This window comes from Cebus imitator, unplaced genomic scaffold, assembly GCF_001604975.1.
Source record: "Cebus imitator isolate Cc_AM_T3 unplaced genomic scaffold, Cebus_imitator-1.0 Scaffold444, whole genome shotgun sequence".
NCBI classification, from domain to species: domain Eukaryota; kingdom Metazoa; phylum Chordata; class Mammalia; order Primates; family Cebidae; genus Cebus; species Cebus imitator.
In genome coordinates this window covers 1,287,098-1,313,178 of record NW_016107759.1, presented here as the reverse complement: position 1 = coordinate 1,313,178, position 26,081 = coordinate 1,287,098, and the positions used below count along the sequence as shown (strand labels likewise).

At 60.5% G+C, this 26,081-nt stretch overlaps 3 protein-coding genes across 3 annotated transcripts; all 3 read left to right on the top strand.

Moving 5' to 3' along the window:
• Positions 1–346: 346 nt before the first annotated feature.
• On the top strand, positions 347–3,383 carry LOC108290834 (mastin-like). The gene is given in 7 exon segments (XM_037732233.1): positions 347–358; positions 1,498–1,558; positions 1,736–1,916; positions 2,052–2,326; positions 2,848–3,008; positions 3,110–3,282; positions 3,371–3,383. Coding segments are annotated over 7 exon segments (876 nt in total).
• A 4,612-nt stretch (positions 3,384–7,995) lies between these two features.
• Positions 7,996–10,132, top strand: LOC108290833 (mastin-like). The gene is made up of 5 exons (XM_017510823.2): positions 7,996–8,148; positions 8,353–8,533; positions 8,741–9,006; positions 9,451–9,614; positions 9,704–10,132. The coding sequence occupies exons 1-5, from the start codon at positions 8,088–8,090 to the stop codon at positions 9,866–9,868; spliced, it is 837 nt and encodes a 278-aa protein (XP_017366312.1). The 5' UTR covers positions 7,996–8,087; the 3' UTR covers positions 9,869–10,132.
• A 2,208-nt stretch (positions 10,133–12,340) lies between these two features.
• On the top strand, positions 12,341–16,184 carry LOC108290822 (putative serine protease 29). The gene is given in 6 exon segments (XM_037732232.1): positions 12,341–12,431; positions 12,930–13,088; positions 13,248–13,428; positions 13,522–13,787; positions 15,661–15,824; positions 15,941–16,184. Coding segments are annotated over 6 exon segments (1,017 nt in total). The 3' UTR covers positions 16,097–16,184.
• The last annotated feature ends 9,897 nt before the right edge of the window (positions 16,185–26,081 follow it).

The window sequence follows — 26,081 nt, the reverse complement described above, 5'->3', positions numbered from 1 at the left end:
CGGGGAGGAGCCTCTCTAGCCCCAGGCAGTGCCCTTCCCACCTCCCCCGCGGTGGGTGCCGTCCGTGACCCAGATCAACCAACGGGGAGGATCCCACTGTCCCTGGAGCCAGGGGATCTGAGAGGCAGGGACGGGGGCTACTGACTGGGCCGGAGGGTCCGTGGCAGCTGAGTCATTACTGCGGTGGGGGCAGCTGTGATGGGGAACCCACCCGGGTCTGGACAGCTTGGTCCCCCTCTTTTCTTCTTCCCTCACCTTGGAGATTCACTGGAGGGGATGGCCATGTCCCTGGGACCCCTGTGAGCCCTGACCCTTCCTTCTCTCCACCTGCTGGGAGGACTCCGCCATGTGCATCGGAGCACGGTGGAGCGCTGAGATCCAGGCCACATTCCTGGGCGCCCCGGTGCAAGCAGCGCCTCACGGTGAACAGCGTGGTCCCTTCCGGCTGTTCTAGATAACAGCATGTTCCTGGAAGGCCGGGTCCCCAGTCCCGTGGTTTCTGACAGCCCTGTCCTCTAGTCTGGGTTCTGGGGCTCCTGGAAGGCCGGGCCCCCAGTCCCGTGGCTTCTGACAGTCCTCTCCTCTAGTCTGGGTTCTGGGGCTCCTGGAAGGCCGGGCCCCCAGTCCCGTGGCTTCTGACAGCCCTGTCCTCTAGTCTGGGTTCTGGGGCTCCTGGAAGGCCGGGCCCCCAGTCCCGTGGCTTCTGACAGTCCTCTCCTCTAGTCTGGGTTCTGGGGCTCCTGGAAGGCCGGGCCCCCAGTCCCGTGGCTTCTGACAGCCCCGTCCTCTAGTCTGGGTTCTGGGGCTCCTGGAAGGCCGGGCCCCCAGTCCCGTGGCTTCTGACAGCCCCGTCCTCTAGCCCGGGTTCTGGGGCTCCTGGAACCTGTTTCTGATTAGTGACTGTGTGTCCTTTGGGACTGTGCTTGAGCCTTTTTCTGGTGGTTTGGGGTGTCCAGATCCTTGGGGTGCTTGCTGCCCAGAGGAGCTGGGCTGCTGAGGGTGGGGCCAGGGCTCAGGGACAGGGCAATGGCTCTTGGAGACGTTTCCGTCCAGCCCAGGCACCAGCGCCACCCTGAACGTGCCTTTTCATCTCTTACCAGCAGCCTCGCCCCGTGTCTGTCACTGACAGGACAGGCTCCCAGAGGGCGGCACTGGCCTGGGTCCTTCTGCACCTCCCCCGACCTGGCCCTGCCCCTGTCCCGTGGAGGAACGTGGGGTCCCTGCTTCCTCCAGCCGGCCATCAGGCCCCGCAGTCCCAGTCAGGGGAGGAGACCTCTTTGGTTACACCTTGAATCCCCGAAGTGGGGCTGCCGGCCTCTGCTCACTTCCTGTGACGGAAGAATAAAGGGGCCCTGAGCGAGGCGGCTCGGGGCGGGGTGCGCGTGGAGGCTGGTGCAGCAGGGAGCTGCTCCCGTCAGAGCTGAATCCCTGAGCTCAGCCTCCGTTCCCAGAAGCTGGTGTTTGGGGTCCCCCTCCCTGATGCAGGCCTCCCCACAGATGCTGTGGCTGCTGCTCCTGACCCTCCCCTGCCTGGGGGGCTCTGTGCCCGGGAACCCAGGCAAGTCCACCCCACCCAATGCCCCCGCTGCCCAGGACCCCGTCCCTGCCCTGCCCCGGGCTCAGAGCGCCAGCCCTGGGGGCTGAGAGGACCGTCCGGTTGCCGGTCTGTCCTGGTGTTCTGAGCTCTGGGAAGACCCTCGTCCAGCCCCCTCACGGCCCTCCCTTGCCTCCCCAGAGCCCGGTGCGGGGCGTGAGCAGGTGGGCATCGTCGGGGGCTGCGACGTCTCGGCCAGGAGGTACCCCTGGCAGGTCAGCCTGAGGTTCTACAGCATGAAGAAGGGCAAGTGGGAGCACATCTGCGGGGGCTCCCTCATCCACCGCAAGTGGGTGCTGACCGCTGCCCACTGCCTTGGGCCGTGAGTGTGGTTTGCCATCCCCTCGGCGGGTGGGAGTGGGGGTGGGGACAGGCAGGTGTCCGGTGTGCCGGGGGCCCCTCCCAGGATGCAGGGGAAGCCCGGCCTCACTCTGAGAGCGCCTGCTCCTCTCCCCAGGGAGGAGCTGGAGGCCTGTGCGTTTAGGGTGCAGGTCGGGCAGCTGAGGCTCTATGCGGACAACCAGCAGACGAAGGTGGCTGAGATCCTCCGCCACCCCCAGTACAACGAGAGCCTGGCTGCCCAGGGCGGCGCGGACATCGCCCTGCTGAAGCTGGAGGCCGCCGTGCCGCTGTCCAAGCGGGTCCACCCCGTCTCGCTCCCGCCTGCCTCCCTGGACGTCCCCTCGGGGAAGACCTGCTGGGTGACCGGCTGGGGTGACATCGCAGGCAACCGTGTGTATCAGGGAGGCTTGCTGGGGAGGGATGAGGGGGCTGGGTCTTGTGGAAAACCCCTCACTCTGTGTCCTCTGGGACCCCCTTTGCGAGCCAGTGAACATGGTGCCCGGGTTTTGGACAGGGTGCTTCTGTAACAGACGTCAGGGACCGGGACTCGCTCTGGGCAGGTGGCTCCAGCTGCTGCTACAGACCCGGCATTCGCCGGCTCCACTCTGCCAACCGCAGCCGAGGCTGGGCTGCTCCGCTGTGGACGGAGGGTCTGTCTGGGGTCCCGAGCCCGCGGCTTTGCCCTGCTTCCGAGAGGAGCCCTGTGTCCTGGCGCTGGGCTGGCATCCAGACCCTCAGTGGTCGTGTAGGCAGATCCTGACTCTAGTGGACTTGGGGATACTGAGTCACTGGGTCAGGATTTGGGGGTGGGGGCTCCTCTACATCCTCTGCTGAATGTCAGGGAGGCCCGCATGGGGTGGAATGAGGTCTCTGCTGCAGGGAAGAGGCTCAGGTCCACGTTCTCCCCGCAGGGCCGCTGCCTCGGCCCTACCAGCTGCAGGAGGTGGACGTCCCCATCGTGGGGAACGAGGAGTGTGACCGGGAGTACCGGAACCAGTCCCTGGACAGCACCGACAGGGTCATCCAAGACGACATGCTGTGTGCGGGGAGTGAGGGCCGGGACTCCTGCCAGGTGGGACCCCAGTCCTACCCTGCCTCCTCGGTCCCCCGCCCACCCGCCCCATCGCTGTGGGTGCACTCGGGGGCTTTGCTGAGTGCTGTCTCTCCCCACAGGGTGACTCTGGGGGCCCCCTGGTGTGCAGGTGGAATTGCTCCTGGGTCCAGGTGGGGGTTGTGAGCTGGGGCTACCTCTGCGGCCAAGGGTACCCTGGCGTGTACACCCGCGTGATGAGCTACCTGTCCTGGATCCGCCAGTACGTCCCTCAGTTCCCTGGACCCTAGCTGGGGTGCAGTGGGGTCTGCACACTCCCGGAGACCCCGTCATCCTTGTGGACGCCCCTGCTGCTCCCCAGTCCCAGCCTCGGCCTCCCACAGGTCTGCACCCTGAGAGCCTTCTGCTCCTCTCCAGCTTCTCAAGGCGTTTTCCTGCCGGCAGGGGGCTGGGGAGCAGGGGAGGGGCCCTCGGAGATGAGCCGGGCGTGGGAACAAAACCCTGGCCATCCCAGGCGACTGCTTGTGACTTGACTCTATTAAACGGTGTGGAAATGGCTCCGGGTCTGTGGCGTGTGTCTGGACTGTGGGAGCAGCTGGGGTCACCGAGCGGGCTGGCCGGGCTTGGCTGCAGGCCTTGGTCTCTCTCAGGCCAGGCAGGAGAGGGATGGACGCTAGGGCTGCGAGGGGCCCACTCACGTCTGTCAGGGCCATTGACACTGGAGCGCCAGTCCCAGGCTGACCGACTTCTCCCTCCCTCCCCTTCCCAAAGCTACCTCCCTCCTAGAGCCCCCAGGCCCCTACCCACCAGCAGGGTCCTCCTGCTCCCGAAAGATGCGGCCCTGAGAGCCGCTGGCGCCGTGCGCTGGTCCCCACGCTCCCGGCCCTCCACTCCCAGACAGGGTTCCCGGCCAGCTCTAGGCTTTCTCCTTTTCTGGCACAAATTCCTCTTTTTTGAATTTCAAAAGTCCTAAATTGGCTGGGTGTGGCGGCTCACGCCTGTAATCCCAACACTTTGGGAGGATGAGGCGGGCAGATGACCAGGTCAAGAGATCGAGACCGTCCTGGCCGACATGGCGAATTCCCCGTCTCTATTAAAAATACAAAATAGCCGGGCATGGCCGGTAGTCCCAGCTACTCACGAGGCTGAGCCAGGAGAATCGCTTGAACCTGGGAGGTGGCGATCATGCCGTGCACTCCAGCCGGGGCGACAAGAGTGACACTCCTCAAACAAAAACACAGAAGTCCTAAGTCAAGGTTCTCTGGTTTGGGTTCTGCAAATGTGACCCCAGATTTGCAACCCCGGAGGTGCTGCCAGCAGGGGCTACGTGGGGCCACAGGCTCCCATGACAGCCACAGCTTTCCTGGGAAGCAGGGGTCCCATGGGTGCCTCTGGATTTTCTGGCTGTAATGCCTTCTGCTGGTCACCCTGGACAACTGGCCTGGGGCATATGGAGGTGCCTCTGAGTGCCCGGAGCCCGAGATTTTTGGGGGATGCTGGTGGAAGCAAAGGGTTCTAGGGTGCTGGAGAGGGCCCTGGGGTGGAGAGGTCCTGGGGTGGAGAGGGCCCTGGGGTGGAGAGGTCCTGGGGTGGAGAGGGTTCTGGGGTGGAGAGGGCCCTGGGGGGTGGAGAGGGCCCTGGGATGGAGAGGGCCCTGGGGGGGGGGCAGCACAGTGGGGAGGGGCGGGGGGCTCAGGGCCCCCATCCGTAACCTGCCTGTTCTCTACCTGATTCCAGGCCCCACCCCGGCCCCTTGTCCCCTGGGAACGTCTGGGACAAAGGGCTTTAGTGGGAAGAACCTGCTCTCTGCCTGAGTCGGGCCGAGGGGTCCTGTCCCCGTACCTGGGGCTGCATTGGCCTCATGCTGGGTGGGGTGGTTGTGGCTCCTAGACTCTTCAGTGATGCAATGTGGTGGCCTGGGGCAGGGGCTGGGGGCAGCTGAGCGACACTCTTGGTTGCCGCCATCTGATTAAGCTGTTTGAACCCAGAGCTCAGAAGTGGGTGCTGGGGCTGCTGAGCCGGCAGAGCATGGGTGTTCAGACAGGCAGGTGGGGCCACGTCAGGCCCGGAGAGCCACTCCCTCCCCGTCGACCTGCAGGATGTCCGCCCCGCAGACTAGACGGCCCCTGCGGGCATCCTGGGGGTACCCTCCTGTGCAGGCCCCAAGAGTCTCAGGCAGAGCCCAGCTTTGTGGGACCTGCCCCAACACCAGTCCCCACCCACCAGTGCCAAAATGTCACTTTGGGAGCCCAGGTGGCAATTCCAAATCAGAAGGCTCCAGAGCTGACCTCCCTCCTACCGTGCAAAGAAATCTTTTGGAGAGAGCTGGAGCCTCTGCCCCGTCAGCTCCCAGGGCCTCTCACGGCCATTTCTTCCCACTCCCCACACCCGCCCCTGTATCCCAGATACATCATAAGTCGGGAATACAAGGCTCATGGAGGGGTGCACAGACACTGCCCTGCACCCCAGGCATGGAGAAAGCAAGCCCCTTTCCCACTGCTGGAGGCCTGCTGTGCGCCTCCTCCAAATCCAGATGGTGAAGCCCTAACCCCCTGCGTGATGGTATCAGGAGGAGGGTGCTTCAGGAAGTGAACAGCGGATTCGCGCCCTCAGAGGCGGGACCCCAGAGAGCTCGCTCACCCTCCCGGCACTGGAGGACGCAGAGAGAAGGCACTGTCTCTGAACCAGGGCGTGGGCCCTCACCAGCCGCCAGCCACGCTGGCTCCCTGATCTGGGACCTCCATCCTCTGGGGCGTCAGGAATGGAATCCCTGCGGTGTATGAGCCACCGGGCTGTGGCACTGCTGCGGCCTCTGGAGCCGCCTAGGACCCCACCCACCCCTCCAGGCACGGGTGGCCCAGGCCTCCTCCCAGGCCAGGCAGCTGTCTCCAGGAGGTCTTTGCTGACAGGAAGGCCTGGGGCTGAGCCGGCTCCCTGGGGCAGGGCAGGGCACCACACTGGGAAAGAGCCTGAAATTCTCCCACTCGCTTGGTGAGAAGAGCCGGGCACCTCGGCCGTACGTTGAGTGACATGTTGGAACAGGGAAATCCGTAGAGGCAGACAGAAGGTTCGTGGGGCCAGGGGAGGGGAGTGACAGGGACAGGAGGCGGCAGCCGACGGGTGTGGGATTCTTTTCAGAGCGACGAAAATGCCGAAAGATTGGGAATGATGGTAGCCGCGTGTCTGAATGCACGAAAACCTACGGAGCTGCACCTTTTACATGTCTGGATTGTAGTTTTTTGTGAACTCAGTCTCAATAAAGCTGTTTAAAAAAGCCCATATTAACAATAAAAAACAAAAAGAGCAGGCCGGGCGCGGTGGCCCACGCCTGTAATCCCAGCACTTCGGGAGGCCGAGGCGGGCGGATCACGAGGTCAAGAGATCGAGACCGTCCTGGCCAACACGGTGAAACCCCGTCTCTACTAAAAATACAAAAATTAGCTGGGCGTGGTGGCACGCGCCTGTAATACCAGCTACTCGGGAGGCTGAGGCAGGAGAATTGCTTGAACCCCGGGGGTGGAGGTTTGCAATGAGCCAAGATCATGTCCCTACACTCCAGCCTGGGTGACGGAGCAGGAAAAAAAAAACATAAAACCACAACGTGAGCCCCATGAGGAGCTGTTGGACACAGGCCCCCCAGGAACCCCTCCCTGTACATTGAACATCGGGGTCTTCCAAAGGACAGTCACCAGGGCCCTGTCTTCCCAACGCAGGGTCTATGGCAGGACCACCCTGGGCATGTGAGGTTTTTGGAGTATGGGGAGCCCTCCTGAGGGTCTTGGCAGGGGTGGAGGCTCTCTGCTCAGGTGGTCACTGGTTTGGGTGGGGCCCAGCAGTGGCAGGGTCGGCACTCACAGGTGGCCGGGCCGGACACTGCCCACTGGCGTTCTCCACCCTGTTCCCTCAGCTCCCAGGTGCACTGCTGATTGGGGGCGTCTCCCAGGAACAGGGAACTCCCGGGTCATGATGATAATCCCCCCCCTTTTTTTTTTTGAGATGGAGTCTTGCTCTGTCACCCAGGCTGGAGTGCAGTGTTGCGATCTTGGCTCACTGCAACCTCCACGTTCAAGCAATTCTGCTGCCTCAACCTCCCCAATAGCAGGGATTACCGGTGCCTGCCACCACGCCAGGCTAATTTTTGTATTTTGAGTAGAGACAGGGTTTCACCCTGTTGGCCAGGCTGGTCTCGAACTCTTGGCCTCAGGTGATCCACCCACCTTGGCCTCCCTAAGTGCTGGGATTACAGGCATGAGCCACTGCACCCGGCTGACAGTCCCTTCTTTGCTTCCTCTCTGGCTGGGGTGGATGAGGTGGAGCACCCCCTCCTCAGAGATCTCACCAGTCCTGGCCCTTGGGCTCCCAGGGCTGACTGCTGAGGAAGCCAGGGAGCCTTCTTCTCCAGGGCCCACCATTGCCCGGTGTCCCGAAAGAGGCAGGAAGAGGGTGGGAACCCGCTGTCCCTGTCCAGTCCTGCCCGCAGGCTCTCCCACCAAGGGGCCCTGTCCCCCACTTGGCTGCCTCTGCCTCCCACCAAGCCGGGCCCTGCAGCTCTCCCTGGTAGGTGGGAGCCGTGGGCTCCGTGCCAGGCCCACAGGAGGAGGCAGCGGCCCACGCCCAGCCCCGCCTCCCAGGGAGGACCTGGACCGCAAACCACGGAGATGGAGCCCAGGTCAGCCCTGGCTGTGCCAGGCTGGCTCCTGCGGGGAGGGGGCTTTCCTGAGCATCCGCAGCCTGGCCCAGCCCGGGCATCTCCCATGGCGTTGAGCACACCTCCAAACGCCCCATTCAGTGTCAATGTTGCCACCCCCACCATAACCCTCTACCAGGCCTGGCGCAGATCCCAGCTGAGACGTTGATGGACTGACTTGGGAGGAGGGAAGCCCCGCCCAAGGGTGCACAGGCCCTGCCCACCGGGTATAAGGCCCCGCCCACTTCCTGGGCTGAGAGGATAAAGGGGGCTCAAGGCTGCAGAGGGCAGAGAGGCCGGGAAGGCAGTGCCAGGTTCCTCTCAGGCCTCCCAGCCCCCCCCACCCATCCCAGACCCTGGGGTCCCGGTCCCAGCACCCCTCACCCAGCCCTGTGCTCCCCCCAGCCCTACAGATGCTGTGGTTGCTGTTCCTGCCCCTGCCCCACCTGGGGGGCTCCATGCCCATGTTCCCCGGTAAGTCTTGGCCCCATCCAATGCTCCCAGTGTCCTGGGACCTGCCCCCAATCCCAGGCCTGCGCTGACTCCGGTGGGTGGGTGCTGACCAGCCCCTGGGAGCCGCCTGCTCACCCTGGGCTCTGGGGGACGGCATGGGGGAGGCCACGCTGACTCCGGGCAGGGCTCCTGGGCCCCTCACAGCCCCTCTCGCCACATCTCCAGATCCCAGGTCAGGGACTGAGTGGGCGCACACCGTAGGGGGCCACAGTGCCCCTCCCGGGAAGTGGCCGTGGCAGGTCAGCCTCAGGACCTTCAGCAAGGAGCGGGACCAGTGGGAGCACAGCTGCGGGGGCTCCCTCATCCACCCCCAGTGGGTGCTGACTGCGGCCCACTGCACAGCACTGTGAGTGCTCACCGGGAGACCGGGCTGGGAGATGGGGGCGGGAGGAGGCCGAGCGGGAGGGCCGCGCAGTGTGGCGGGCGGTGTCCTGGGGCGGGAGGAGGCTCAGGTTCTGGGAGCTGTGGCTCCTCCTGACCCCGGGCTGAGACCCTGGACGTATTCCTGCTGCACGGGGGCCCTCTGGCCTGAGAAGCAGCTGGTCTCCCCCAGGGACGCGTCGGAGCCACAGACATACAGGGTCCAAACTGGACAAGTGACGCTCTATCACCGCGACCGGCCGACGAAGGTGGCCCAGATCATCCTGCACCCCAAGTTCAACCTAAGCCTGTTGGCTCCGGGGGGCGCCGACGTCGCCCTGCTGAAGCTGGAAGCCCCTGTGACGCTGTCGGAGCTCGTCCACCCGGTGTCCCCGGCCCCCGACTCGCTGATGCTCCTCCCAGGGATGAAGTGCTGGGTGACTGGCTGGGGGACCCTCGGTACGGTCAGGGGACGGCGGGGGAGCCCTGGGCAGAACTCAGGCAGGTGCGTGGGGCCGGCAGGGGTGTGCCTGGGCCGCAGGTGGGCTGCAGGACCTCTGGCCACCTGCTGCAGGCCTCACCCCCACCAGGAGGCATCTTCAGCTCTGGTTTAAACCTCGGCAACAGCCACAGGAGCTGGAGGCCATTTCTCAGTCAGCAATCGCCATTTTTTTTTGTTTTTTCTAGACGGAGTTTCACTCTGTCGCCCAGCCTGAAGTGCAGGGGTGCGATCTCGGCTCATTGCAGCCTCCACCTCCCGGTTCAAGCGATTCTCCTGCCTCGGCCTCCCGAGTAACTGGGACTACGGGCGCCCGACGCCACGCCCGGCTAATTTTTGTATTTTTAGTAGAGACGGGGTTTTGCCATGTTGGCCAGCTGTGCTCACCCAGCCCCTCCCCACAGGGTCGCTGCCCCCAGCCCACCACCTGCAGGAGGCCAAGGTCCCCATCGTGAGGACCCAGGCTTGCGAGAGGGCGTATCACAAAGGACCCTCTGCCCACGGCCAGGACACCGTCATCAAGGCTGACATGCTGTGTGCAGGGAGGAAGGGGCAGGGCTCCTGCCAGGTGAGACCCCAGCCCTTTGTCCTCAGTGTTGGGTGTGGGAGTGGCTTCACCGTGGAGCCGTCGTCCCCTGACCGTGTCCTCCCCTACAGGGCGATGCTGGGGGCCCCCTGGTCTGTTACTGGCTGGACACCTGGCTCCAGGTCGGCGTGCTGAGCTGGGGCATGGCCTCCAGGCCCAGGGACTACCCTGATGTCTACACCCGGGTGATGTCCTATTCATCCTGGATCCGCCAGCATGTCCCACTGGAGCTTTGAGGAGCCTCTGGGAACCCGGGAGCCGACCTGCCCTCCTGGCCTCCCCGCCTGGCCTCCTGCTGCCTTCCCCCTTCCACCTCCAGGCCCTGTTCCTGCCTGCCCCACCTGGCTCCAAAGCAGCCCATCCTTCCCTGACTTAGGGGTGAGGCTGCGGCAGCAGTGGGGGCTCAGAAGTTGGTGTCCCCAGGATGTGGGTGGGTTGGGGAGGATGCACCCAGGGACCTTGCCTTCTGCCTGGGTCTGCTATGCTATTAAACTGTGTGAACAGCGGCCTCCGAGTCTCTGATTCTCTCATGTGTCCTGGGCTGTGATGAGGGCTCAGGGCCAGCCGGGAGTGACTGCCCCTTCAGGCCGGGTTGGGGGCCCTCGGGAGGGCGTGTGGTGACTGCCTCATTCTGGGAGGGCTCAGCCGCCCTCCCCGGCTTCCCACAGCCCAAGGATGAGATGGCTGTCCTCTCCCCAGCAGCCATCGCTGGCTGGCAGTTTCCCTCCTTTCCCTCGCTCCCCCCAGTCTGTGACATGAAACCCAGCCTCACTGCACCCCAGTTCCGACACGGAGCCACACTGCAGGCCCTGAGGCTGCTCTCTTGGCCGGGTCTCCTCCTTGGGGCTCCCGGAGACTCAGGGTCGCTGAGGACACAGCCTCCCTGAACTGCGGGTCTCCATGGAGCTGGCTGCCCTGGAATGAGGGAGACCCCAGCTCTGCCCCTGAGCAGCTGCTCCTCCACCTCTCCTCTCCAGGCAGAGGAACCGCCATGGCATGGGTCCCCACAGCTGCCCCTAAGACCCAAAACAGGACACGATGGCCCTGTCACGGCCACAGCCTGGGCACCACACGGCCCTGTGGTCCCAAAGTCCCTGCCTGCTGAGCTCCGGCCACCCCCACTTATCAGAGAACAACACTCTCTGCCCCTAGCGGCCCCCACTTTCAGGGAGATGGGAGCACCCCACCTGGTGGGTTTCTTGGAGCCACCGGGAGGCCCCTGCCACCTCCTTGCTGAGCCCTCCTGCTCCCGGGCCCCTCCGAAGTGGGGGACCCCCCCACGGTCTCCACAATATGGGCCCAAGGACAGCTTCCTCGGGGGTCTCTGCATCCCCTCCTGGCCCCATTAGGATTCTGGATTCTTCCCAGAGCCCAGGTTTCCTGGGACACCGGGGTTGGGGGGGCACCTGTGTGGGCCACAGGGCCCTTGACCCAGGGTGGACCTCGGTGTCCCCAGAATGGGCATCAGATTGGGTGTCTGTTATCAGGGGCCTTGGGGGAAACGGCTGAGCAAGGTCAACGAAGAAACACCAGGGAAGCCACAGCGGCGCCTCCTCTCTAACTCTGGGTGGCTGCGTCCCCGCCAGCTCCCCCACCAGCCCCAGGCTGGGACAGGACGCCCTGGCCCTGAGTTAGACGGGGCAGGGGGTGTGGAGAGTGGCTGCCTGCACCCCCGGGCCCCAGCGGGAGGGTCCCCCTGGGTGGCTGACACTCTCAGGCCCAGCCACCCGTAGCTTTGAGGATCAGAGGGGATCGTCCGTCTGTCTGCCAGTCAAGGGGCCGGGAGACTCACTCACCTCCTCACCTCTGCCAGAAAATTTTGGCTTTTAGTGCCAACTGCCCCACCTCATATGTGCCCCCAGCTTGGTGCACGGTGGGGTGGGGGTCGCGCAGAGATCGGGGAGGGCCTTAAGACTGAAGAAAGGGATTCCGGAAGATTTTTGGGGCAAGTGGGGGCCGACGTGGGAGAGGGAGGGAGGGAGGGGGGAGTAGGGATGGTGGGCCTCAGGGAGCATGGGGGTCAGGCTCCCTATACTCTGGGCAGGATGTGAGCCCCCGAACCCCCTTTCGTGAGCTCTGGCTGGGGTCCCAGCACCCCCTGGTGGAGGGAAGGGCTGGAGCCGCCAGGCCTTTCTCACGTGGCCTGTGGCCTCCTGTGCGGTTACCCAGAGGAGGGGCAGCTCTCGCCGGGGCTGGGGCAGAAGCCGCGCTGCAGGACGTGGGGCGCCCTGAGTCCTCGGCACAGACACCGCGTCCAGCTCTCCCCCGCAGGTCCTCCCCACTCCTTCTTCCACATCTGCCCTCTGTCCCTCCCCTCACTGCCTTTCCCCTGCCTCTGCGGTTGCGGGTCCTGGCTCTGTCCCTGAAGCCCCTGCTCCCTGGGAGGACCACGGCTCTGGTGCCACCACACCTCCGAAGCTCTTGCCCGAAGCCCAGGGTGCAGCCGGCCCAAGTCCAGGACGGCGGTTCTGTCCCCTGGCCCCTCCGGTCCCCACTGCACAGGTCTCTCTCCTGTCTCTGGGTCATAGTGCGCCCGTGGTCCCAGCTCCCCGGGAGGGCTGAGTGGGAGAATGGCTTGGGCCCAAGCAGTGGAGGCTGCAGGGAGCTGTGATCGAGCCACTGCACTCCAGCCTGGGCAACACAGCCACAGCCTGCCTCAACTGTGTCCGGAAGGTCTGAGGATGGAGGACCTCACCCCAGCATCCACCATGGAGGTGTCTCCACGTGCAGGCTCCAGGCTGAGCTGCCTGGAGGGCATCTGCAGGGTGGGCTTTGCCAATCGTGATGGGCACTGCCATGGTGGGCACCTCCCTCGGACGATCTCCCGGGCCTGTGGTCTGTCCTGGGAGAGAGCTGCACCTCCACATGGGGCCACCCACGGCCTTCATGGCCGTCACCTTCATGCTGCCACACACGGACTGATGGAAACCGCCCCAGGGACCCCATGGTGGGACGCAGAGGCTTGCTGCTGCCTCAGGCTCCCTCCTGCATCCCAGATCTGAGTTTTCCTAATGGCCCTGCCCTCCAAACCAGTTGCTGTGACCTCCTGCAGGAGGAACGGGCAGACTCGAGGGCCCCAGCACCGCCGCACGTTCCCTGCCCTCACCTGCCCCTCTCACCCCTGTCCTGCCAGCCCAGGCTGGTGGGTGGGTGGAGATGTGCAGTGTGGGTGGGACAGAAGAGTGGACGGGTGGAGACGCCTCCCGGACCTGGGGCCGCCACAGGGCCCCACCTCCTGCTGCCCTCCGCCTCTGGGGGAGGGGCCAGGGAGAGAGCTGCAGAGTCCTGGCAGGTAAGGGTGCTGTCCCCTCCCTGACACCTGGGGGCGGCTCCCCGACCCCACCCTGACCCCGGGTCTGAGCCCCTAGCCCGCACTCCATGCTGTCTCCCTGCAGATGCTGCTGCTGCTCTTCCTGGCCATCTTCTCCCTGGGGAGCTGCAGCTCCGGGAGCCCCGGTGAGTCCCGGCCCACACGGCCCTCCCTTCCCAGAGGCTCCAGCCCTGACCCAGGATCCAGGGGACGTGTGTACAGTCTGGCTCCGGCCCGAGGGTGGGCACAGGCTGAGGCTCGGGTGTCTGAGGCCAGGCTCCCTGACCTCCCCCTGTTGCTCCCAGCGCCCGTCCCCGAGAATGACCTGCTGGGCATCGTGTGGGGCCACAACGTCCCCCAGGGGACGTGGCCGTGGCAGGTCAGCCTGAGGATCTACAACTACCACTGGGCGTCCTGGGTGCACATCTGCAGGGGCTCCCTCATCCACCCCCAGTGGGTGCTGACCGCCGCCCACTGCATCTTCCGGTGAGTCCTGGGTGGGGACCCCAGTGAGGGGAGGGTGGGAGTGGGGCCGCCCCAGGCCAGGCCCCCTGAGAAGCTGGGGTCCGTCCTCCCCAGGAAGGACACTGACTCGTCCACCTACCGGATCCACGCCGGGGACGTGTATCTCTACGGGGGCCGGGAGCTGCTGAATGTCAGCCGGGTCATCGTCCACCCCGATTTCTCCGTCTTCTTCCTGGGGGGAGATATCGCCCTGCTGAAGCTGGCCACCAGCGTGAGGACAACAAAAACCCTCGCGCCGGTCGCCCTGCCGTCAGCGTCCCTGGGACTCACTGGAAGTGACAACTGCTGGGCCACAGGCTGGGGAAGGGTCGGCTTGTTCGGTGAGAGCCAGAGTGATGCGAGGCGGCACTGGAGGGGTCCCGGCAAGACTCACGAAAGACAAGCCCTTGGTTTGCAACTTTTTGGGGTTCTCTTGCTAGGGTTGGGGTGCGGGGTTCAGGTGAGCTGGCCTAGGGATACCGGCTCATGAAATACAGGTGGGAGAAGAGAACACCAGCATTTGGGGCGGGTGGGAGGAGGCGCCAACTCTGGGCTGTGTGTGTGTGTACAGAACACGGGTTTTACGTACATTCTCGTGGTGAGGCATTTTTCTTCGTTTTGTGGAAAACGGAATGGGCTCACAGAGGACAGGAACTGACCCGTCCGTCCCTCCCTCCACTGACGGCTTCAGAGACCCTGAGGCTTTCTTCCTCACCTGCTCCCAGCCTTAATTTTTTTTTTTTTTTGAGATGACATTTCGCAGTCAGGCTAGGTGGCTCACGCCTGTCATCCCAGCACTTTGGGAGGCTGAGGCAGGCGGATCACAAGGTCAGGAGTTCAAGACCAGCCTGACCAACACGGCGAAACCCCGTCTCTACTAAAACACACACACACAAAATTAGCTGGGTGTGGTGACACGCGCCTGTAATCCCAGCAACTCAGGAGGCTGAGGCAGGAGAATCGCTTGAATGCAGGAGGCGGAGGTTGCAGTGAGCCCAGATCATGCCGCTGTCCTCCAGCCTGGGTGACAGAGTGAGACTTTGTCTCAAAAAAAAAAAGAGAGATGGCGTTTCACTCTTGTTGCCCAGGTTGGAACGCGGTGGTGCAATCTCGGCTCACCACAACCTCCGCCTCCCCGGTTTGAGCGGTCATCCTGCCTCAGCCTCCTGAGTAGCTAGGATTACCGCCGGGCACCACCACGCCTGCACAATTTTGTATTTTTAGTAGAGACGGGGTTTCTCCATGTTGGTCAGGCTGGTCTCGAACTCCAGACCTCAGGTGGCCCGCCTGCCTTGGCCTCCCAAAGTGCTGGAACTACAGGCGTGAGTCACCGTGCATGGCATGTTCTTTAAAAGGCAGTGCCCGGTGTTGTTACCGAGAGCGTACGCCCCGCCTCCCTCTTCTAGAGTATGTGTCTCGTCCCGTCTCCCTTTTGTCCTCAGTTAAAAGGTACTGGTGGACAGGGGTGGTGGGGTTGGTAGGGGAGTGAGCGCCGTGGTTCGTGCCTGTAATCTCAGCACTCTGAGAGGCTGAGGCAGGAGGATCCCTTGAGCCCAGGGGCTCAAGACCAGCCTGGACAGCACAGGGAGACCTCATCTCTACAAAAAAGTTAAAAAAATACATATTGGCCAGGCGCAGTGGCTCACGACTGTAATCCAAGCACTTTGGGAGGCTGAGGTGGGCGGATCATTTGAGGTCAGGAGTTCAAGACCAGCCTGGCCAACATGGTGAGACCCCGTGTCTCCCAAAAACACAAACATTAGCCGGGCATGGTGGTGTGCGCCTGTAATCCCAGCTACTTGGGAGGCTGAGGCAGGAGAATGAGTTGAGCACGGGAGGCAGAGGTTGCAGTGAGCAGAGACTCAGCCATTGCACTCCAGCCTGGGGACAGAGAGATCCCATCTCAAAAAAAAATCAGCTGGGCGTGGTGGTGCGTGGCTGTGGTCCCGGTGACTTGGGAGGCTGAGGCTAGAGGGTGGCTTGAGCATCGCTCGAGCCTGGGAGGCTGAGGCCGCAGTGAGCTGTGGTTGTGCCGCTGCTCTCCCGCCAGGAATCTCCATTTTGGGTTTTTGCAGCTTTACAGGTGGAGCCCCTTTGACCTCGCCACAGGCCGTGTAGGTCCTGAGCTGAGGCTGGGGGCAGGGAGGGGTTCTGCGTGGGGCTGGCTGGGGGACCCCCTGAGCCACTCCCAGCACCCGAGGCCTGTCTCCACAGATACGCTGCCGCCTCCTTACCGCCTGCAGCAGGTGAAGGTCCCCACGCTGAGCAACGCAGACTGCGAGCAGCGGATCCACGACGCTTTTCCTGGCGCTGGAGACAGAAAGTTCATCCAGGACGACATGATCTGTGCTGGCCGCACCAGCCGCCACACTTGGAAGGTGAGACCCGGTGCCTCTCTCCTGCCATCTCTTTTTCTACCTGCAGCCCCGAGGCTGGACTGGGATGTGCTGGTCCTGGGTGTCTCCAGTCAAGCTGGGCATTCCCTGCTCTGCAGGGCAACTCAGGCGGCCCCCTGGTCTGCAAGAAAAGCGGTACCTGGCTCCAGGCCGGAGTGGTGAGCTGGGGATTTTTCAGCGATCGGCCCAGCATTGGTGTCTACACGAGAGTCCAGACCTACATGCCCTGGATCCTGCAGCAAATGCATCTCTAAGCCCCCAGCCCCCCAGCTCCCCAGGGATCCAGCTTCCTCCCCCAGGCCCCTCCGCTCCCTTGCCCCTCAGTCCCTTCCACCTTTTCAGACCCATCACCTTCCTCCCTCTCCCTGGGAGGAGGAGGCGTGGGAGGGGCTTTGAATGCGGTGAGGTTAGGAATGGAAGCCCCAGAGGCAGTTTGCAGTAGTCTCACTAAACCTTTAGCAAAGCAAACCAGAAAGTGGCCAGTGTTCTTGAGTGTGGGTATGGCTGGTGGGGCAGTGACTGGGGGCTTCCTGAGGGGGGTGCATCTGCTCTGGACAGTGGGGCTGTAGAAATGGCTGCTCCAGGCCGGGCGCAGTGGCTCACGCCTACAATCCCAGCACTTTGGGAGGCTGAGGCAGGCAGATGACCTGGAGACGGTCAGGAGACGGAGACCATCCTGGCCAACGTGGTGAAACCCTGTCTCTACTAAAAATACAAAAAAATTAGCTGGGCATGGTGGTGCTGCCTGTAATCCCAGCTACTCAGAAGGCTGAGGCAGGAGAATCACCCGAACCAGGGAGTCGGAGGTTGCACTGAGCTGAGAATTCGCCACTGCACTCCAGCCTGGACGACAAAGACTCCGTCTCAAAAAAAAAAAAAAAAAAAATGGCTGCTCCAGACCAGGCATTCATTGGTGGTGGAGGGACATGATAAACGGGGTGGCAACAGCAGGGAAAATAAGCTCAGTGATGACTCTACTGTCGGGGCCCAGCTCCCAGCCCAGCCCTCCACTAAAGTATGGGTCAGCCCCACCACCAATTCATCCATCTACCATCCGCCCACACATCTACTCACGAAATTCATCCACTCATCCAACCATCCATTCAACCACCCATCCATCCAGCCATCTACTAATCTATCCATCCATCATCCACCCATCCACCTATTCATCCACCCATCCACCCACCAATCTAACCATTCATCCATCCATCCACCCACCTATCCGTCTGTCCACCCATCTGTTCATCCATCCATCCATCCAACCATCCACCCATGAATCTATTCATTCACCCATCCATCCATCCACCCGTCCATCATTCTATCCATTCATCCTTCCATCTACTAATCTATTTACTCATCCATCCATCCAGCCAGCCACCAGTCTAACCACTCATCCATCCACTAATCTAGCCATGTATCCATCTATCCAGGCATCCATCCATCCATCCATCTGTCCGTCTGTCTGTCTACCCATCCATCTGTCCATGCATCCACCCACTATTCTATTCGCTCACCCATCCATCTACTAATCTATTCACTCATCCACCCATCCATCCACCCACCAATCTATCCACTCATCCATCCACCTATCCACCTGTCCATCCATCCACTAATCTATCCACTCATTCTCCATTCATCCATCCACCTATCCATCCAGCTATCCACTAATCTATCCATGCGTCCATCTATTATCCAACCCTCCACTAATCTACTCACTCATCCATCCATCCATCCACCCATCCATCCAACTATCCACTAATCTATCCATGCGTCCATCTATTATCCATCCCTCCACTAATCTACTCACTCATCCATGCATCCATCCACCCATCCATCCAACTATCCACTAATCTATCCATGCGTCCATCTATTATCCAACCCTCCACTAATCTACTCACTCATCCATCCATCTATCCACCCATCCACCCACCAATCTATCCACTCTTCCGTCCATCCTTTCTTCCACCCTTCCTCCCTCCCTCCCGCTAGGTCTGTGCCATCATTGCAGAGGTTTGGGGTACCTGGTCTGCAGCAGACTCCCTTCCCTCAGATAAGCTGCGGATAAAGCAAAGTCCACCCCCACAACCTCCCCTTGTCCCCACCCAGGGTTGCCCATCCCAGACCCTGCTGTGGGCCCAGTGGCTGCCTTGATGCTTCCTGGCATGCCCTGCTGGTCCCTTGGGCATTTTTTTCAGTGGTGCAGTACTTCTGGAAGTTCCTTCTCAGTCCTTTCGCATTCAAGTGCTTCTGAACCCCCCGGGCACCTCCTCCAGCCCCGAGAGGCCTACCCAGTGCCCAGGGCCTCTCCGGGGCGCAGCACTGGAGGCTTCAGGGAAACCCATGCCTGGTGTAGATCCTGAGTTGCCGGGCCACTATTTGGCCAGGGGCACCAGAGCATTTAGCACTGGGACCTTCCACATGGCTCCCCTGTGCCCGCCTCAGAGAAGCTCTGGGACCAGCACTGGGCCAGGGAGGCTGCCGGGTTGTGGCAGGACACCAGGCGCCCTCGACCTGAGATGGGGAAGTCTCCATTCTCCTTCCTTTTGTACCCCCAGCCCCAAGGTGGGGGTCAGGGGAGGCTGAGAAGGCCCCCGAGCACCGGAGGGCTGGCCACACTCTCTTGCTGGAGAAAGGGGCTTCGTGGAGCAGCTGGTACTGGGAGGGGTGTCCGGGTCTGTCCCCTCTGGCTTCACACTGTGAGTGAAACAGCAGGAATCTTGTTTCTCTTAGCTGTCTCTCCCACCCCGCCTGGAGAGAACTACACAGAGCAAGGGCTGGGAGCCTGGGCTTCCTGATGCAGAGGAGGGCCCCTCTGCTGAGACAGTGGGGTGCGAGGGGCAGGTCAGGGATGCATCAGAGCCTGTGGTGAGGGCTTCTGTGGGCTGTGCCTGAGGCAGGATGCAGGTTGGGCAAGGGCAAAAGCCCACACCCTGCAGGTCCCTTTTGCAACGTCACAGGTGGAGCCAGACCCAGGCAGGTGCCGGGGTGGGCGCTGTGGCAGCTGGCACTGTGCCAGTGTCCACCAGGTCCCCACAGAATGCTCCAGAGGCCCAAAGACCTGGGCCAGGCCAGGAGTGGCTCTGAAGGCCCTTCGCCCACACGACGGCTATCCCCAGCACCCTCAGCATGTCACCTGCCACACGACGGCTGTCCCCAGCACGCTCACCCACGTCACCTGCCACACAATGCCGTCCCCAGCACCCTCACCCATGTCACCTGCCACACGACGGCTGTCCCCAGCACCCTCACCCACGTCACCTGCCACACGACGGCTGTCCCTAGCATCCTCACCCACGTCACCTGCCACATGACAGCCATTGCCAGCTCCCTCCCCCACATCACCTGCGACACGATGCCATCCCCAGCACCCTCACCGACGTCACCTGCCACACGACGGCTGTCCCCAGCACCCTCACCCACGTCACCTGCCACACGATGCCGTCCCAGCACCCTCACCCATGTCACTGCCACATGATGCCATCCCCAGCACCCTCACCCACGTCACCTGCCACACGACGGCTGTCCCCAGCACCCTCACCATGTCACCTGCCACACGATGCCATCCCAGCACCCTCACCCACGTCACCTGCCACACGATGGCTGTCCCCAGGCCCTGCCACAGAGACAAAGGGGCCACACTGATGAGGGACAGGAATCTTGCTGGCCCTGTCCCGCCTGCTCATAGAGGATGTAGGCTCACAGAGATGCCCTGTGCCCGTCCTTGGGTCATCTCAACACTGCGACACACCCTTCTCTGGGTCTGACAGCTTTGGACAACACCTGGGCAGAGCTGTGCCCCACAGGGACAGCCTGAGAGCATCTGCCACTGCATTCTTCTCCCCGCCCTGCCGGGAAGCCTGGACCCATCCACTCCCCAAGTCTGCCACGCGTGCGTCAGCTTCATGTCGTGGTGCTCTGGGGCACACACCATGCCCGGCTAATATCTAAATCTTCCGTAGAGACAGGGTCTCACTATGTTGCCCAGGCTGGTCTCAAACTCCTGGGCTCAAGGAATCCTCCCCCACTCAGCCTTCCCAAGTGCTGGGATTACAGGCGTGAGCCACTGCACCCAGACAATTATTTTGATTTTTAATTAAAACATTTTTATATGACACATTCCTTTATTACTCAGAACACAAATTGTTTTTTGTTTGCAGCTGAAGTCACTGCTATTTTTCTTTTTTTTTTTGAGACAGAGTTTTGCTCTTGTTGCCCAGGCTGGAGTGCAATGGTGCGACCTCAGCTCACTGCAACCTCCGCCTCCTGAGTTCAATCGATTCTCCTGTCTCAGCTTCCCAAGTAGCTCAGTGCACCGCCACACCCGGCTAATTTTGTATTTTTAGTAGAGACGGGGTTTCTCCATGTTGGACAGGCTGGTCTGGTCTTGAACTTTCGACCTCAGGTGACCCACCAGCCTCGGCCTCCCAAAGTGCTGGGATTATAGGAGTGAGCCACCACACCTGGCCAAATTTTTAAATTTTTCTGAGCACATAGTATGTGTATATATATTTATCCTGCATGGTTTCATGTGAGAATTCTGCTAAGTCTTCAAGAAACATAACCTCTATTTCAAACAAACTCTTCCAGAGACTAGAAAAAAGAGGCGAGCGTCCTGGCTGGTTTGATTAGATTGGTGTAGTCTGCAGAGCAAGGCTGCACTCAGAGAACACGGGGTACCTTCAGGCTGAATCCACTTATGAACATGGGTGCAAACATCCAAAATCATTAACCGGTTGACTCTAAAAATGTGCTCACAATTACAGTAAAACCTGATCGGGTCTAACCCAGGTTGATTTAAAGCTTAGGAGATCTAATTATCTAATTTGCCAGTCAATGGAGCAGAGATAAACCACCATACGATAAACCATACGATAATCTCATTGATAAGCATTTGATTCTTTTGGTTGATAAATTCAAGCACCAACTGCAATAAAACTCTTAGCAAATTTGGGGGGCAGCTCCTGTGAGTGAGGGACTGGTAGGTACGGCCACTCCCTGCCTCCACCCAGCACAGCGCAGGAGGCACACAAACCAGGAGAAACAGGCTGGGTGCGACAGCTCACGCCTGTCATTCCAGCTACTCGGGAGGCTGAGGCGGTCGGATCACCTGAGGTCAGGGGTTCGAGACCAGCCTGGCCAACATGGCGAAACCCCATCTCTACTAAAAATATGAAAAGGAGCCAGGCATGGTGGCACACGCCTGTAATTCCAGCTGCTCTGGAGGCTGAGGCAGGAGAATCACTTGAGCCCGGTGGGGCGGAGGTTGCAGTGAGCCGAGATCGCACCACTGCACTCCAGCCTGGGCAACGGAGTGAGACTCTATCTCAAACAAACAAAAACAAAAACAAAGAGACAGGACCAAAGAGTGTCGGGATTGGAAGGGAAGGGACGGCTGCAGGGTCTGCAGGCGATGTGGTGTCTCTGAAGCCCGCCCAAGGTCACCTGCAGACAGTGGCACAACAGCAGCGAGGCGGCTTATCCAGATCAATGCGGGACCAACACCTGGACATACACAGGGCTTCCGGGCGGGCGCGGTGCTCACGCCTGTAATCCCAGCACTGTGGGAGGCCGAGGCAGGAGGATCGATGGAGCCAAAGCGGTCAAGACCAGCCTGGGCAACATAGCGAGAGTCTATCTCTAGAAAACGATTTTTTAAGCCATGCAGAGCCTGGGCAACATAGCAAGACCCCATCTTTACAAAAAATTCGAAAATTAGCCAGGTGTGGTGGTGTGCACCTGTAGTCCTAGCTACTCAGGAGGCTGAGGCAGGAGAATCACTTCAACCCAAGAGGCGGAGGCTGCCGTGAGCCGAGATCGTGCCACTGCACTCCAGCCCAGGAGACAGTACAAGTCTCCGTCTCAAGCAAAGAAACAAACAAACAAAAAAGATCAAATTCCTTCTCTTAAATTCCCTTTTGCTTAAACAGGGAGTCTGGTTCCTGCTTCCCACTGAGCCCTGCTCAACGCAGGTGGAGAACAGGCAGCTCCCAGAGGGAACAGAGGGTGCCTGAGCCCATGGGTGGCCTGAGGGATGTGACTGGAATCTCATTCCTTATTCAGGTCCCTAGCTTTTTTGTTTTTTTTTGACAGGGTCTTGCTCTGTCACCCAGGCTGGAAGGCAGTGGTGTGATCAAGCTCACTGCTCAACCTCCTGAGTTCAAGCGATCCTCCTGCCTCAGCCTCTGGAGTGGCTGGGACTACAGGCGTGCGCCACCACACCTGGCTAATTTTGTTGACTTTTTGTAGAGATGGAGTCTCACTTTGTTGCCCAGGCTGGTCTTGAACTCCTGAGCTCAAGTGATCCTCCTGCCTCAGCCTCCCAAAGTGCTGGGTTCACCTCCACCTCCACCCGTGAGGGTCAAGCAATTCTCCTGTCAGCCTCCTGAGTAGCTGGGATTACAGGCGTACACTACCACACCGTTAATTTTTGTATTTTTAGTAGAGACGGGGTTTTGCCATGTTGGCCAGGCTGGTCTTGAACTCCTGACTTCAAGTGATCCACCCACCTCAGCCTCCTACGGCGCTGGGATGACAGGCGTGAGCCATGGTGCCCGGCCCGTGTGCACACATGCACACGTGCCCATCTCTTGACACCTGTATCAGTGTCCTGGGGCTGTCGCACAAAGGGCTGCAAACTGAGGGGAGAATTTTATTCTCCTTTGGTCCCAGAGGGGTCAGCAGGGCTGCTTGCTTTGCAGGCTTGGAGGGAGGGGCTGCTCCGTGCCTGCTTCCTGATCCCCAGAGGTTCATACTCACACGCCCACACGTACATGCACAATCACACATGCACACATGCACACACTCATACTCACACAGAGGCACACACACACACATGCACACACACGCTCACACGTACACTCACGCACACACATGCACACGTGCACACACTCATACACAGATGCACACACACACGTGCACACGCCCTCACACATACATGCACAATCACACATGCACACTCATACATGCACACATGCACACACACATGCACACATGCACACACATACACACATGCACACACTCATACACACATGCACACACTCATACACACATGCACACACTCATACACACATGCACACTCACACACATGCACACACATACTCACACACGCACACATGCACACACATACACTCATACACACATGCACACACTCATACTCACACACATGCACACATGCACACACTCATACTCACACACATACACACATGCACACACTCATACACACATGCACACATGCACACACTCATACACACACACACATGCACATGCACACATGCTCACACTCACACACACGCACATGCACACATGCTCACACTCACTCATCCGGCGTTGCCAGCAGTCCTTGGCTTGCGGCCACATCACTCCCATCCCTGCCTGTCTTTCCTGCCCCTCTAGGTCTCAACCCCCTCCTCCTTTCTCCTATAAGGACTCTTGTCCTTGGATTTAGGCCCACCCTAATCCCAGGATGCTCTCACCTTGTCATCCTTAATCACATCTGCCAAAGCCCTATTTTCCAACAAATTCACATTCCCAGGTCCTGGGGCTCACGCTTGAACGGATCTTTTCGGGGAACGCAGTTTGACTCACCATGGCACCCTACTCCTTCCCCTGCATGCATTTTCCTCCTTCACATGCACTTTCTGTAGGAGCCTCCCTGTGCAGACACAGCACTGGGCAACTTCGAGAACCTTCCCCATAGAACAGCGCCTGACTTTGGTGGACCTCACACCTGATTCCAAGTATAAAGCACTGAATAGAAAATAAAAGGAAAGCGTCACCTGCATCCTCCAAGTGAGACTCCGACGTTCCTGGCTCTGCTCAGGGCAAGGTTGGCTCACCCAACCTGGACTGGCCTGGGGCCCGACGGCTCCTCGGCCTCTCCCACCCACCCCCGAGCAGCCTGGGACCCCTGCCTGCAGGCTCCGGGCCGCCCAGGAGGCCCTGGCCACGCCGCCCCACGGCCCTCGACTAGCAGCGCTTCACGGATCTTGGCTGGTGCCGAGTCTGCCTTACCAGGGCCTCCTGGACTCTGCCTCCTGGCAGCTGGGTGGGGGCCTGGGAGGGTCGTGCACCCATGACGCAGCTGCCACGTTCTCCTGGTGTCCTAGGCCTGGAGAGGAATCAACAAGAAAGTCCCAGGCTAAGAAGCCATCCTCCCTTCTCCTCGGCCCTCTGCGTCTAGACAAGGAACCCAGGTGGTCCAGATCCGAGCCTCCCTCCCATCAGCCTGTCCTGGCCTCACCTGGTCAGCCTCCCAGGCCTCCTGTTCTCCAGCTGCTCTCTCATCTCCTCTTCAGACGGAGCTCCTTGCTCCATGGGCCTGTGCAGCAGCTTGAAGTGGGCGTAGGCCAACCCCCCGAGAGTGAGGGGTGCAGCTGCTCCCCAGGCACAGAGCCAGAGGTCCTGGGCCATGACGGGCAGAACGCGGCCAGGAGCGAGGGGCAGGGGCGGCTGGGAGCCCATCCTGGGCAGCCTGGGTCTTCTCTCCTCCCCATGCGGGCAGGCCCAGGGCTGGGCGTGCAGGTGGAAGTCTGGGTGCAGAGGATTTCGCAGCTGCAGGCCAGCCTCATGGACACCCTCCCTCAGCCTCCAGGGATCCTGAGGCTTCACCAGGAAGCTTCTAGAAGCATGGAGAGGGCTGGACCTGCGCCAGCTGGAGGACATGTGGAATACACACACACTCATGCAAATCCGTGCTAAAACCATGCACCCCACATGAACCCACACACTCATACACATGGAAACACACACATGCACACACTCATAAACACACACATGCTCACACAGGCACACACTCATACATGCACACACGCTCACACATGCACAATCACTCATGCTTACACACTCATGCATGTACTCAGTCACACATGTACAATCACACATGCACAATCACTCATGCTTACACACATGCACACACACGAATGTACACACAGTCACACATGTACAAATCACATACCCACGCACACACTCATACATGCATGCACCCACACAGGGATGCACACACACACACACACACACACACACACAGAGGCATGCACCCACACAGGGATGCACACACACACAGGCATGCACACACAGGCATGCACACACACACAGGCATGCACACACACAGGGATGCACACACACACACAGAGGCATGCACCCACACAGGGATGCACACACATACAGGCATGCACACACACAGAGGCATGCACACACACAGGGATGCACACACACACAGGCATGCACACACACAGAGGCATGCACACACACACACATAGGGATGCACACACACAGGGATGCACACACACACACATAGGCATGCACACACACACAGGGATGCACACACACACAGAGGCATGAACCCACACAGGGATGCACACACACAGGCATGCACACACACAGAGGCATGCACACACACGGGAATGCACACACACACAGGCATGCACACAACACAAAGGCATGCACACACACAGGGATGCACACACACACACATAGGGATGCACACACACAGATGCACACACATAGGCATGCACACACACACAGAGGCATGCACACACACAGGGATGCACACACACACAGGCATGCACACAACACAGGCATGCACACACACAGGGATGCACACACACACACATAGGGATGCACACACACAGATGCACACACACATAGGCATGCAAACACACACAGAGGCATGCACACACACAGATGCACACACACATAGGCATGCACACACACAGGGATGCACACACACACAGGCATGCACACACACACAGAGGCATGCACACACAGGGATGCACACACACACATATGGATGCACACACACACAGGGATGCACACACACATAGGCATGCACACACACACAGAGGCATGCACACACACAGGGATGCACACACACACAGGGATGTACACACACACAGAGGCATGCACACACAGGGATGCACACACACACAGGCATGCACACACACAGGGATGCACACACACGCAGGGATGCACATACACAGGCACACACACAGGGATGCACACACACAGAAGCATGCACACACACAGGGATGCACACACACAGATGCACACACACAGGCATGCACACACACAGGGCTGCACACACACAGGGCTGCACACACACGCAGGGATGCACACACACAGGCACACACACAGGGATGTACACACACAGGCACACACACAGGGATGCACACACACAGGGATGCACACACACAGGGATGCATACACACAGGCATGCACACACAGGCATGCACACACACAGGG